This window comes from Protopterus annectens, chromosome 13.part0 (genome assembly GCF_019279795.1).
Source record: "Protopterus annectens isolate FY-2018-M chromosome 13.part0, PAN1.0, whole genome shotgun sequence".
Lineage (NCBI taxonomy): Eukaryota > Metazoa > Chordata > Ceratodontiformes > Protopteridae > Protopterus > Protopterus annectens.
The window spans coordinates 616,537,126-616,551,078 of record NC_056747.1 but is presented as its reverse complement, the minus strand read 5'-3'; the positions used below and the strand labels follow the sequence as shown (position 1 = coordinate 616,551,078).

The window sequence follows — 13,953 nt, the reverse complement described above, 5'->3', positions numbered from 1 at the left end:
GCGAATGCAGTGGCTTGTCCACTTTGAAATAGTCTGCTTTGAAATAGCCTTCCCCTCTGACCTGCAGCAAATGCCACCAGTAGCTGCTCAGACTTTCTTAGAGATTTGGTCCTGTTTAAGTAGAATCTTAGTTGTCTGTGTGCATCCAAGGAATGCAGAATCCGCTCCCCCTTGTTCTGCAGATTTGGGTAAAAAGTTAGCAGGTGAATAGTTTGGTTAGGAGCCACACTGGATACCACCTTGGGCATAAAGGAAGGATTGGTCCTGAGGGACACCCTGTCCGGGTAAAATGTAATAAAAAGCTCCACAGCCATGAGGGCCTGTAGTTCTGAAACCCTTCTTGCTGAAGTGATTGCCAGAAGGAAAGCTGTTTTCCAAGATAAAAACTTTATATCTGCAGTAGCTACTGGTTCAAATGGAGGCAGGGTGAGCTTTTCCAACACAAAATTGAGGTCCCATGCAGGAGTGGGTGATCTTCTGGGGGGGGGGGCTTAAATTTTTCGCCCCTCTAAGATACTGTTTTAGCAGAGGATGAGAAAAGATGGGAGGCTCTGTGTTGTAATGAGCCGAGATGGCAAAGGCATGGATTTTTATGACAGGCCCTTGTTAAGCATCTCAGTCAAGTATTGTAAAATCTGAGGAATATTTGGCTTTGCTGTGTCAGTCCCTTGTGCTTGGTTCCAAGTACAGAATCTCTTCCATTTATCAGCATAAGATTTTCTAGTACTAGGCCTTCTGGCTTCCAAAATGACATCCATCAAAAATTTACTGAGAGGTGTTGTTTGAATCATTACATGATCAGCCATGCTGCCAGGTTCAGAGTTTGGAGCTGATTGTGCAGAATTTAATTGCTCTGCTGACACAGTAGATGAGGTATTTGAGGCAAGTACCAAGGAGGGAGTTGAGACATATTCCTTAGAATTGGGTACCAGTGCTGGCAAGGCCAGTCTGGGGAAATTAGAATCATTTTTGTTTTTTCCTGTCTGACATTTAGTAAGACCTTGGGAAGAAGAGGCAGAGGAGGAAAGAAGTAGACTGATAGGTTTTTCCAACTGCAGGATAGAGCATCCACTTTCTATGCTTGTCTGTGATAAGTCCTTGGGCAGAATTTGTCCAGTTGATAATTCTGGGGAGAGGCAAATAGATCTATGTCCGGACTCCCCTCATTTCTCTGTTATCATGCTGAAGACTTGCGGATCCAGTTTCCACTCGTGAGTGTCCATAAGATTTCTGCTTAGGTCGTCTGCCAGATTATTTTGTTTTCCTGGCAGGAATTGAGCTTGAAGATGTACTTGGTAAGTCAAGACTGTGTCCCACAATGCCATGGCTAGTCTGCAAAGGGGGTAGGAATGTGTACACCTCCCTGCTTGTTTATGTACCACATAACCGTGGTGTTGTTCGTCTTTATCAGTAGTTGTCCTGGATGAACTAAGTCCTTGAAGGCTGTCAGGGCATTCTGAACAGCTAACATTTATTTCTGGTTGATATGCAGATGCATTTGTTTTGGGCTCCATATGCCCTGAATGCATCTCCCTGCCAGGTGGGCCTCCCAAGCATAGTCTGATGCGTCTGTAGTTAGGGTTTGGGTGGCAGGGGGTAGAGTGAAAGACCGTCCCATGTTCTAGTGACATGTCTCTGCCCACCAAAAAAACTCCTGTTGTAGGCAGGGAATGAGAGGAATCATTGTTTCCAGACTGTGACAATGTTGACTCCATAAACTTTTTAGATACCACTGTAGGTCTCTCAACAGCAGGTACAAGTACGACTCAGTCATTGTCCACGCTGGTGTCAACGACCTGAGACGTACCTCCTTGGACTACATGAAAAGGGACATCGAGGAGCTCTCTGATTATGTAGCCCAGGCAGGTATAACCCTGACCTTGAGCAGTATCCTACCTTCACCTAGAATGATGCCACAATACAGTGATAAGATGATCAGCTTTAATAATTGGCTTAAATTCTGGTGTCATTCAAAGGGGATCCAATGTCTGTCTGCCTGGGATGACATGCTGGACAAGCCACGCTGCTTCGCAAGGGACGGCTTGCACCTGTCACCCCTGGGCTTGCGGATATTGGCAAAGGCTCTTGCCACCCCCATAGTGCCTTTTTTAGGCAAGGCTCAAATTCTAAACCTACCACCCTAGAACACCAAAAAGGAAAAACTAAGGGTAATGCTGCTCAATGCCAGAAGTCTCACTCTCAAGATGCACGCACTCGATGCCCTTCTCAATATGGAGAACATCGATGTCTGTGCTGTGACAGAAACCTGGTTCAAGGCTCCTGAGAGCACCCCAGCACTAACAGGTTTCACCTCATATCATGCCCGCCCCAAAATCCGGACAACACCAAGAAAGGAGGGGGTGTCCATATTCATAAAGGACACCCACACCTCAAGGTTGGTGGCAACGACGATGCATCGGAGACCATCCAGGTGCAATTAACCATAGGCAAGACTGCTCTGCAATTTGTAGCATGTTACAGGCCACCCTCTCAAACTCAGGAACCTCACATGGCCTTCCTGAAAACATTGGAGGATAAATGTATCTCCAAACACCATCATACTAGGTGACTTCAACTACCCTAATATAGACTGGGAACACTACTCAAGCCCAACACTCTAACCCAAAGATTCCTGGAGTTCATAAACTCAAATGCCATGGAACAACTAGTCACCATCCCCACAAGAGGAGAAAACATACTTGATCTCATCATCACGAACATGGGATCAAAATGTTCAACACCGAAGTATACCCCTCACTGGTGAGATCAGATCATAAACTAATCTCGCTGGAGGTCCTCATCCCGCCCACCTGAAACAAAAAGACCACAGTGAAAAACTTCTCAAAAGCCGATTTCACACTTCTAAAAACTAGTGTGGTCTCCTTTAAGGCCCCTGAGCCAGTGGTAAACATTACTCAAACCCTGAATCACTTACAAATGCCTTCTACCAGCACCTACAGGACTGCATGGATCAGGCAATCCCAAACAAAACTAAGACTCTCTGTACCAAAGGCAAGCGTCCAGTCTGGTGGACCCCAGCCATAAACAAGCTCTACAACAAAAGGAGGAAGCTACTACAAGATAGAGCAAAATCCTTGAAAGGTAAGACACCTTTGATCATTATAAGTAAAAAACTAAGAGCTCTCATAAAATCATCCAAGGCAAATTTTGAGAGAAAAATCGCCAAGGACTCTAAAGACAATCATAAGGCCTTCTTTAGCTATGTTAGAAACCTAGGAGGAAACTCCCAGATATGCTCAGAATTAGTTCAAAATGATGTGAAAATTACTGAACCTACACACATTATTAACATACTGGCTGACAGGTTCAGTGCAAACTTCTCCCCCCCCTCCCCCCCAAAAGGAGAGATATCTATTCCAGAGGATTGTAGCCCCCCAAACATCTCCAACACCCAGGTGAGAACTGCCCTCACTAAGGCAAAAAACACAGCATCCATGGGACCGGATGGTGTCCCCGGCTGTGTGCTTCATGAACTCAACGAGGAATTAAACCCACAGTTAGGACAGCTGTTTAATCTTAGCCTCACCTCAGGATACGCACTCCAAGGAGTGGCGCACGCGACTGTGGTCCCACTTCATAAGGCGGTGCCTCCACAGACCCTGGAAATTACCGCCCCATTAGCTTGACAAGCCTTATCTGCAAAGCCATGGAGAGGATCATAATGGAACTCATAAATAAAGACATAGGGAACTTGCAGACTTTGGATCCAACCCAGTTTGGCTTTGTCAAAGGCAGATTCTGCCTCTTAAACTTGGTTGACTTTTTCGAGACAGTCACCAAGGCCATTGATGAGGGAAAGGCAGTCCATACAGCCTACCTCGACCTGGCAAAGGCCTTCGACACAATACCCCACTCAGGTATCATCGAAAAACTCATCAGCTTGAATGTAAACCCATACATCACAAGATGGGTTGCAAACTGGCTAAGTGACAGAACCCACAGGGTCAGAGTTGCTGGAGCCATGTCAGACTCAAAGCCTGTCACAAGTGGTGTCCCACAGGGCTCAGTCCTGGGTCCACTCTTGTTCGGCATCTACTTTTCTGAAGTACAAGCAAACACAGGAGGGTTATGGCTGACAAAGTTTGCAGATGACTGCAAACTGGGCTATAGTCGAAAACACATCTGACACAGATATCCTCCAGAAGGGCCTCACAGAAACGGATAACTGGTGCCAGAGCCATGGCCTGAAGTTAAACGCCAAAAATGCATAGTCATACCCTTGGGAAAAACAAGGTTACCCCTAGCTACCATATAGGTGGCAATCCACTGAGCACAGAAAAAGTCATCAGGGATCTGGGGACCCAAGTTGACAGTAGCCGTTTGACACTCATGTTGCTAAAGTAGTTAGGAAAACCTTCTATATCGCCCACCTGATCATGAAGGGATTCACATCTAGATCAAGGGAGGTCATCGTCCCCCTGTACTCATCACTCATTAGACCTATGATTGAGTACAATGCCCCGTTCGGAATGTATCTGACCAGACACCTGCTGCAGCTTGAAAGGCCCCAAAAGTTCCTCACCAAAAGGATAAAGGGTCTCAAAAATATGTCTTATGCTGCCCGACTGAAAGAACTCCAGCTCTATTCAGTCTCATACCGCTTGCTCAGAGGTGACCTGTGCCTGACATATAAGGCCATGTCAAACCCAGATTTGATGAATATGCTTCACCTCAAAAAATCTAGATCCCTCAGAACCACAAAGGCGGGAGACTTAAACCTTGACATGGTTATAAATAGAACGTGCTGGAGGGACAGATTCATCACCCAGAGACTCCCTATGCTGTGGAACAAAATCCCGGTACATGTGAGGCAGAGCACCTCGCTGGCCTTGTTCAAGAGGAATCTTGACCAATGGATGGAAGATCGCAGATATACCCCAGGGATTACTTCAGTGTCACTGCTTGACAGAGGCACAGAAAAATGATAGGCATAGTTTTTATTCAAACTAAAGGGGTGGCGAAAGCCACATAACTATGGGCTAGGCTTATAAATGCCCTTGGGCAGATAGCCTAGTATGAACCTATGAACCTATATGCAGTCTTGCATATGGAAATAGTAGAACGCAGGATGCCATGAACCCCAAAGCCTGCAGAATTTGTCTCGCAGATAACTGGGTTTTTGTTGCCATCTGTTTGAAGTAAATAGTCAGTTGCCTTTGTTTGTCTGGCGTAAGGTAAGCCATCTGGGCAGTTGTATTCAAGCTTGCACCCAGGAATGTAATCTTTTGAGATGGTACCAGTTGTGATTTCTTTTCATTTATTGTGTACCCTAGGCATGTTAGAAGCCTTTTTACAAACTCCAGATGTTGAAGAAGAATGTCCTTGTTTTCTGCATGAATGAGACAGTAGTCCAAGTAAGAATAGATCTGTATGCTTTTTTGTCTGTAAAATGCAATTACTGGTGCCAAGCACTTTGTAAAGACCCTGGGCGCAGTAGATAAGCCAAACGGCAATGCAGAGAATTGGTCATGCATAAAACCAGCCTTGAAGCGGAGGTATCTTCTGCACGATTCCCTTATTGGGATATGCAGGTATGCCTCTTTTAAGTCTAGAGTCACTAGCCAAGCGTTCTTGCCCAGCATGGGCAGAAGCTGTTGTAAAGTCAGCATTTTGAATTTTGGGATGTCCAAGAATGTGCTCAAAATCGATAAATCCAGTATTGGGCGCCAGGCATTGTCTTTTCTGGGTACCAAGAACAGTCTTGAATAAAACCCTTGCCCTTTTTCCTGTTCTGGTACTGGCTGAATAGCCCCCATATCCATGCGGGACATAACTTGTTTCTGTGCCTCTGCCCATTGATTTTGTGGCAGATCTGGCCAACCGTTTGGAATTGGCAAGGTATGGCAATGAAATCTGTATCCCTGGGGTACTATGTTTAATACCCACTTGTCCTGGGTTATTAACTGCCAATTTTGAGCATGAAGTGCTAATTTTCCCCCTAAGGGGGCTGCCAAAAGATAAGTGCTTGGTGATGGCAGAGGGAAGTCATTGAGACTGATTACTGTAGGGTTGTGCTTTGCTTCCTCCAGATTTGGAGGTAGAGGCACCCCATTACTTTGACCTGTAAGAACCCTGTGATTGGTATCTAGAGCCTTTTGAGTGCATGGATTTGCCCCGTGAGGCTCTGTCGGACACAGGAAAGGACCAATTTTTTGTAGGTCAGTGTCTACTGAATCTTGGTGGCTGCACTTGTAAGAAGTCTTTTACATTTTGCATAGACTTACCTCTGTCTTCCATTTTCTTTAAAACCTCTTCTGCCTTATTACCAAACAGAGTATCATGCTGTAAAGGTGCATCCAACAATTTAGCTTTAACATGATCAGGCAGATTTTGCTCCTTGAGCCAGGCATGCCTTCTAATCATAGATCCAGTAACTGCAGCCCTGCAGGAGGCCTCCAAGGAATCAAAACCACATTGCAGAGTATGCTTTCCAACCTGTTCTGCTGCATGCAATAATTCCTGTAATTCTTTATTTTTCCACACATTCAGAAATCAACATAATTTTCTGTCTCAATAATCCCATAACATGCTGTTGATATTTAAGCATATGAAACTGGCAGTTTAAAGCCCTAATTGCCAAGGTTGCAGACATATAAACTTTCTTTCCCCATCTATCCAGCGCCCTGGAATCTCTATCAGAGGGGGTAGGATTCTTAGCTGTTGAGGCCTTTACACCTTTGGGACCCTGTGAGATAGTTTCAGGGTCAGCAGCAGGATTTTTGAATAAAAATTTGTGGGAGTCAGGAACCCTGTAATATCTGTCTGGCTTACTAGGAGCCGGAGGTAGGGAATCTGGAGCCATGCTTGATTCCGAAAATACATCATCAACAATATCTAATACAGGAGGTATGGCCAAAGGCCTATGTTGAGGAAGAAGAAGGAAATCCCTAAGCCTCTTTTTTGATTCTGAGAAATCCTGACTCTCCCAATGAAAATGTTCCCTCAAAGTATGCAAGGTTTCTCCAAAAGAATAATCTTCAGGAGGAGATGCAGATGGGATGGATTCTTCTGCATCTGAATCCTCATAGGGTGGTATAGAAAATTCCTGATCAGAAGAGGAATCAGAAGAAATAGAAACCTGATCTGAAGATTCATAATCAGTGTCTTGCCTAGGCCTCTTATCGGAGGGGGGTTGGGAACCTCTGATCAAGGTGATTAAGTCTTCAGCCATTTTGATCATCTGTTTTTGGGCATAGAGGCCTGAGCATGTGGCTCATGCATCGTTTTTTTAGCCTTAGAAGTTGCTTTTGTCTTTGTTTTTGAACCTGGCGTTGGTTTTATATACAAATGCTGAGGCCTGAAAACACCCTCAGAAGCCAGTGCCTGCTCAGCGGCTCTGGACCCATCTGAGGGAGAGACATCCGCAGGTACAATACTCTGAGAATCTCGTGGTGTGCCGGACTCCACATGGGTCTCGGTAGAGGCCTGCGACTCGAAAGTAGCGGGTATCAGGGGCTGCAAAAGCACCTCACTGAGTACCGGCGAACGGGCAACTGGCTTAGGAGAAGCTTTGTCATCGGTTTTGGACCTCGACGGTCTGTCTCTGTCCTTTTCTTTGCGTTTTTTGTGAACTCCAGTAGTCGGATTGCTATCCGATGACATTTCAGGGTAGTTAAATCTGTTTCCAAAATATTTTGAAGCAAAGATATACCGACGCTTAACAGTGCATTGGTTAAATCTAGCACAAAACCGACAGTAAGGCAAGTTATGATCTGGGCCTAGGCAAGGAATACAGTGCAAATGGAAATCCTTATGAGGTATTTGCTTCCCACAAGTAATGCAATTATTAACTTTTACTGACATCGGGATGGAGCAAGAAAAAGTTTCCCCAATGGGGTACTTAGCTTTAATAGAAGGCTTCGGTTCTGAAACTCGAATGCGAAAATTTCAGGAGTCAGCCGACTGGCACTTGCGAACTGCTTCTGCTTCGGGCACCGCGTGGCAAGAAAGACTAAAGAAAATGGCGTCGGCTGCATGTTTTAAACCCATAACGACCTGACGTCATGGAAGAGGAGACAGCAACTGATGCAGGACCCAAGACTTTGATATTCAGGCTGACTGAGGGCAACCTGCAAGCAGATTACTCAAATGTAATGACTGCAACAGTGAAACACGAAGAACATCTGCAGCACAGCTGAAGTGATCTCAATATCTGTGCAGCAAAATATCCACTGCCAGGACCTGTGCTAGGTTAACCTGAGGCAATGAGAGATGCACCTTCAAATTGCTGGGGGCTATCCACCACTCCAAGACCTTGGCTACAAAGGTGTGAAATTAAAAGTTAATCCACAGGTATGTGGTGGTTCTGCATCCAATGACAACTCCACATTTCACTGCAACACCAACATCCTAAGGCGAGTAAACAGCAGGAGGATTGCGGCAGCTATCAAGCTAATAAGGAGCAGTAGGGTCTGATCCTAAGAATATCAACAGGCATCAACTTTAACTCATGTGAGATGATGCCAAGTCTCCAGAATACAACTCTCAAAGTGGTTGCCAGGAGTGCAACTACATACGATGGATGTGATTTCAAACATTTCTGTTTGAGGTCAAGCTCACAATTTGTAAAAGTCATGAGGCTGCCTGGAGGGGAGGAAGCCATGACCAGTATCTGCCCTTTGACTGACCTGCCTTCTCACATTGCTTTTGGGATCTTGTCAGCAACCTTCTTGTTTATTGTTACACAGCACAACATCAACAGTTATCACCTTAAAATAGATAAAGTAAATGTCAAGTCTCTCCATTCTCTTTCTTTGGTGCCTGGGTTTTACTACTGACACTTAATGATCCGCATCAAATTCCTTGCCCAAAAAGTAAGCAGTCATGCTCTGGGCCCTGGCTCAAGATCTGGCAGCCCTAACAGTGTAACTTTTAGGTAACAAATATGGGAATTTTTCCCACGATCAAAGCAAGGACTAAAATCCAAGCTGGAAGAGTGCCAGTAAAGAACTGAATGCCTCAGGGGTTAGGCACCTTCTCCTAGTCCAAAACAATGGTATGTACCAAGGAGTTGTACAAAGTGCTGAACTTGAGAATAAGAAAAACGTTAGAAATGTGCCATACTGATAAACCAAGAAGTGAAAATTTTAGTAGCTTGCCACTGTTAAAGCTGAAGTCAGTTCTGCAGCATGTATTTCCCCTTAATCCGAGCCATGGGGACACCACATGTGGATCTAATGAGGCATAAGCAACCTCAAAATGGCAACTCAACATTTAAGGAAGTGTAGAAAGAAAGAACACTGTAAGAACTTACCATGCTGTTACAACAACTGCAAAGGGCCCCTTGAAGTAAAGTCAGTAGGTATTCACTAACAAGTAACCAGTTATCAGAAAATGATAAGAACTCTACTAATGCACCTAAAAAAGATTGCCTCACAATTAGGAGATGGTTATTTTGAATTCCTATAAGTCTACTAGAAAATATAAACTATATACCAAATACAAAATATAGTTCAGGAAAAAAAACAACTGTTTACCTCTCAACCATGAATTCAAAGTTGCTTATTTTGGCAACATCAGTTGTAACAAGCTGGACAGCATAAGATGTGAGTGTTCGATGAATATATCCTTGAGAATGCAAGTATATCAGAGCATCATTAATTTGCAGAAGAACACTTACAATAGTCTCCAGACGCAATAATGGGAATTCAGAACGCTGAAAAGAAAAAGGAAATATACACATCACATTAATTTTTGTCATTTTCAATGAAGAGCAGTGATGATGCACCAAACTATTTTACATAACAGTATACTAAACTACTAGTAAAACAGCCCAAAATAGATAAATAGTAAGGATTTCTTTTTTTTTTTTTTACCCCCTACTTGGCTTGACCTCAGGCTGACCTGCTTCCATTAATAAGAAACTTGCCCATTTATTTCACTGACAAACTCTCCCGACTCAAACTGCCCCAGTGTAACTCTGAAGTGGGTTCTCTTGCCATTAAAAATATACCTTGTCTACTTATAAGCAACGGAGGGTTAAAACAAAAACCTGAATGTCACTTGGCCAACATATACACAAGAACAGATTTTTTTTTTTTTTTGGATTATGTAGTCACTGATACCCTAAAAGGCTACAATGAGAATATAAGCTATTAGGTCAGGTCTGACACTGGCATTATCCACGCACACATTCGGCTGAACTACTAACAGCATGCCCCCTTTCCTGCAAACTCAAGCTTTCACAAAGAGACCCTTCAAATCCAGGAAGATCTACATCCCTATCCAAAGAAAGGAAAGAGGGCTTTTGAATGCTTAAGCCTTCCAATTACCTGTGCTGACCCGGGTCTCATATTTCTAGCCAAACTACGAGCTCTAACACTGAGCACGCATGATCTGCCTCTGAGTGAACTGGCAATATTCTGAATTTCATTTTAATAGCTCTAAAATAGCAAAAGTCAAACAGCTATAACTTTAGGACGTTTCCTTTTTTGCTTACATTACTAAAACTTCCCAATGACACTGATGTCCTTTTCCACAGTGGAATAGCTTGTTTTTCTAATAATTTAAAAAATCTGCCCTATGAAGCTACAGTATGCTATACACTACCACCAAATTCCCTTTATCATTCATGTCACCAACTGCGCAGGCAGCTTGAACATAATAAGATATCAATTCACCATAATTGGTGAACTGTACAACAACCCTTGCAGTAAGTTAACAGGTGAGATTTTCTCCTTTGCACATATCAGTTTAGCTGTTTCCTACATTGGTGTTCCATTACTTGAGGGTCTGCATTCCTCCTGCTGATGAATATTATGCCATTGTCTTCCCAGCTAGGACAGTCCGCCGATTTGCTAAACCATATACTTCTTCAATTCAACTTCCATCCATTAGGCAGAGCAAGCACAACCTTCAACACAGGGCATTAAAAAAAAAAAAAAAACAATACTATACGATAACATATAAATACAGCTGCCCAACTTACATGGAATAATAACCCACTGAAAAATTATGATGCTACTGCAAAGGCCATTGGGTTTTTGGTTTGTATTTTTGCCAAGCAGAGTCATTTGGAGCATAACTCCAGAAATGTGGCTTCTTCTTCTACTTCAGACTTACTCATTTCTACCTTTTGAGGTTCAGCTCACTGAATGTGAGATTCTGAGAGGTTTAACTGTACTAACTGATATCTTTTCAACAACTGTCCTACTGAAGCAGCCTCCCAGTTTCACATGAAACAGATATATGTTTGTCATACCAATTAATCTGTGAGGGATAATTCTTTCTTCGGTATTTATTTTCTTCCTGCCATTCCACTGTACTTGAATGACCACTGTGCCCAGTGGCTGTGACTCCTAGCATAGTTAGCAATCTAAAAATGGCCTGTCTTGCTATCACTCTCCCAGAAACAAAACAAACACCTGTTACAACTTCACACACTTATGCACTATGTTATGTTATGTTGCTATGAAATTCACATCCCATGTAGGAGCGGGATTCTTCTGAGCTAGGTGAAAATGAAGAAATCTTTTAAGTAACTCCATGACCCGCAACTGCTTCTACTCACCATGATGTCACTATGGGAACAAGTGCTAGAAATATGCATGCTGACTGTGAAATAACATTGACCAAAATTATACAGGTATCTAAGGTATATCAGAAATACCTGCAAATGAACACATTTAGGCAGTATGAGATACTTTGTTCAGATGGAAAATCTCTTCTACACAGCAGAGTATAGCTGGTGCATGAAAGGAAATCTGATGGTTTCTCTCATTTCCAATACTTAGAAAAGTAGGTCAGGTGAAAACAAGGTATCTAAATATGATCCATGCTATGAGGATGACGCTACTAGATTCTCAAACTATGGAACATCTCTGGCTTGCACTAGGACTGTATCCAGCACAGGCAGAGACCAACGAATCTGCAAACAGATTTCTTTTGGCCACAAGCTGAAGACAATAAGATTTAGCTCTTAAAGAATCACAAAGAAGTCCCAGGGCCGATTGTGATCAAGTGCATCCCTTGTTGACTCTCCCGCAGAAGGGATCACGGCAAAGTAGTTGGTGAATTTGGCATTGGTGGGCGATGCAAAGAGATTGCAGCAAGGTTGGTTCCATTTTTGGAAGATCTCTTCTGTAACTTTCTGACTGAGGGACCACTTGTGCGGAAATAAGATGGCTGTGCTTAATTTGTCTGCAATTATGTTGGATTTCCCAGGAATGTACATAGCTATCAGAAAGTAGTAGGAAGATGTTGCCCATAATCAGACACTCAGGGCTTCTCGACAAAAGGGGTAAGATCTGCCCCCCCCCCTTTGTTTATGTACCAGACATCTCCAGGACATTTATGTGCAAATAAGCCTTGTGTTGTTGCCAGATGCCTTGAACTGTCTTCCCCAGATAATGCCCTCCCACCCCATCTGGGAAGTGTCCTTGATCACTGTGGCTTGGGTTTGAGGGGGGGATAAAATGACAGCCTTGAGAAACTAACAGAGTAAATCCACCACTGGAGATCCTTTCTGCAGGAATTGGTTATCATGATTTTGTGCATCATAGGAAGTTCCAGAATTAACCATTGTGTCGAAAGTAACCACTGAAGTATTCTTATGTGGAGACAAGCTAGGGGAATGAGAACAATTGAAGCAGCCATTTTTCCCAGTACTTGGAGAACTAGTTTTGCAGAAGCTTGTTTCTTCCTGATTAACAGTCTTACATAATGGCAAAGATCATCTACTTTGTCTTGTGGAAGTTTTGCTATTGTTGTAATTGTGTTTATCTCTGCTTCTATGAAGACCAAGCTCTGACACAGCTCTACAGCAGATTTTTCATAATTTATGGTAATACCTAGAGAGGAACAGAGTTGTAGAGTATAGTCCCTGCCTTGTAGCAGATGATGCCTGGTCAGGTCGGTTATGAGCCAGTCATTCAGATATGGAAACACCAGGAATCCTCAACGTTTCAGGTGAGCAGCCACTACTGCCATGCATTTGGTAAACACTCTTAGGGCTGTAGTGAGACTGAAAGACAGAACTTGAAACTGGAAGTGGCTGGCTCCTAGCTAGAAGAGCAATTACCTTCTGGATTGCCTTTCCATTTGAATGTGGTAGTACACATCCTGAAGGTCTAGAATGCACACCCAACTATCTTTTTCCAGGAATGGAAGTATCGACTGCAGTGTCACCATCCGGAACTTGGTCTTTTTTACAGATTTCTTCAGATTGCTACGATCCAAGATGGCTCTCCAGTCCCCTGTCTTCTTTGGAAATAAAAAGAATTGTGATCCTCTCTGGTCTGCAGGGACTTCTTGGATGACTATTTTTCTTAGCAACTTTTGAATTTCTATGGTTGCTTGTTCCTTTTGACTGAGTTGAATGTCTGGAACTGATTTGTTTAAGGGAGTGGGAAAGGAGAACGGAATAATGTAACCCCTGGATATTATGTCTTACACCCATTTGTTGTTTGTAATCTTTTGTCAGGTTTCGCAGTGCAGAGACAATAGCCCCCCAACTGCCTCCAGAGGCGAGCAATCGGGCGCACCTTCAGAAGTGCTGAAAGGCCTACCAAAGAAAGATTCTCTGCCGCGAGGACAACGTCTTCCAATACTGTTTCCCCTTCTGCCTCTAGGGGAACTTTCACCCTGTATGTTTTGGAAAGACCTTTGTGATTTTCTGAACCACATCTTCCCATTACCTCTCTGACCTTTGAGAAAGGGTCTGGTTGGTATGGAAAAATGTACTTCAACAGCAGACGAGGTCTTGCCTTCTTGTTCACACTTGGTAAGGGTTTCTTTTACCTTAGGCCCAAAAAGAGAAGAGCCATCAAAAGGGGTGTTAACGAAGGAAGACTTGAAGGGCTCCACAAAATTGCAAGGGCGCATCCAGGCCTGCCTCCTGAGACAGATACCTAAACCTGCAGTTCTACTCATTCCATCTGCTGCATAAGATATGAGTCTCATGAAAGAGTTTATGACTGAGTTGAGGGTGGTGAT

The 13,953-nt window shown here is 43.5% G+C and overlaps 1 protein-coding gene across 3 annotated transcripts in view; it reads right to left on the bottom strand.

Annotated features, from left to right (window-relative positions):
• TEX14 (testis expressed 14, intercellular bridge forming factor) overlaps positions 1-13,953 on the bottom strand; it is a 3,435,352-nt gene that overhangs the window by 2,231,117 nt on the left and 1,190,282 nt on the right. For all 3 annotated transcript variants that reach the window (XM_044054283.1, XM_044054282.1, XM_044054281.1), the window contains one exon: positions 9,498-9,676. In XM_044054283.1, coding sequence (XP_043910218.1) covers positions 9,498-9,676 — 179 coding nt within the window. The remainder of the gene's footprint in view (positions 1-9,497; positions 9,677-13,953) is intronic.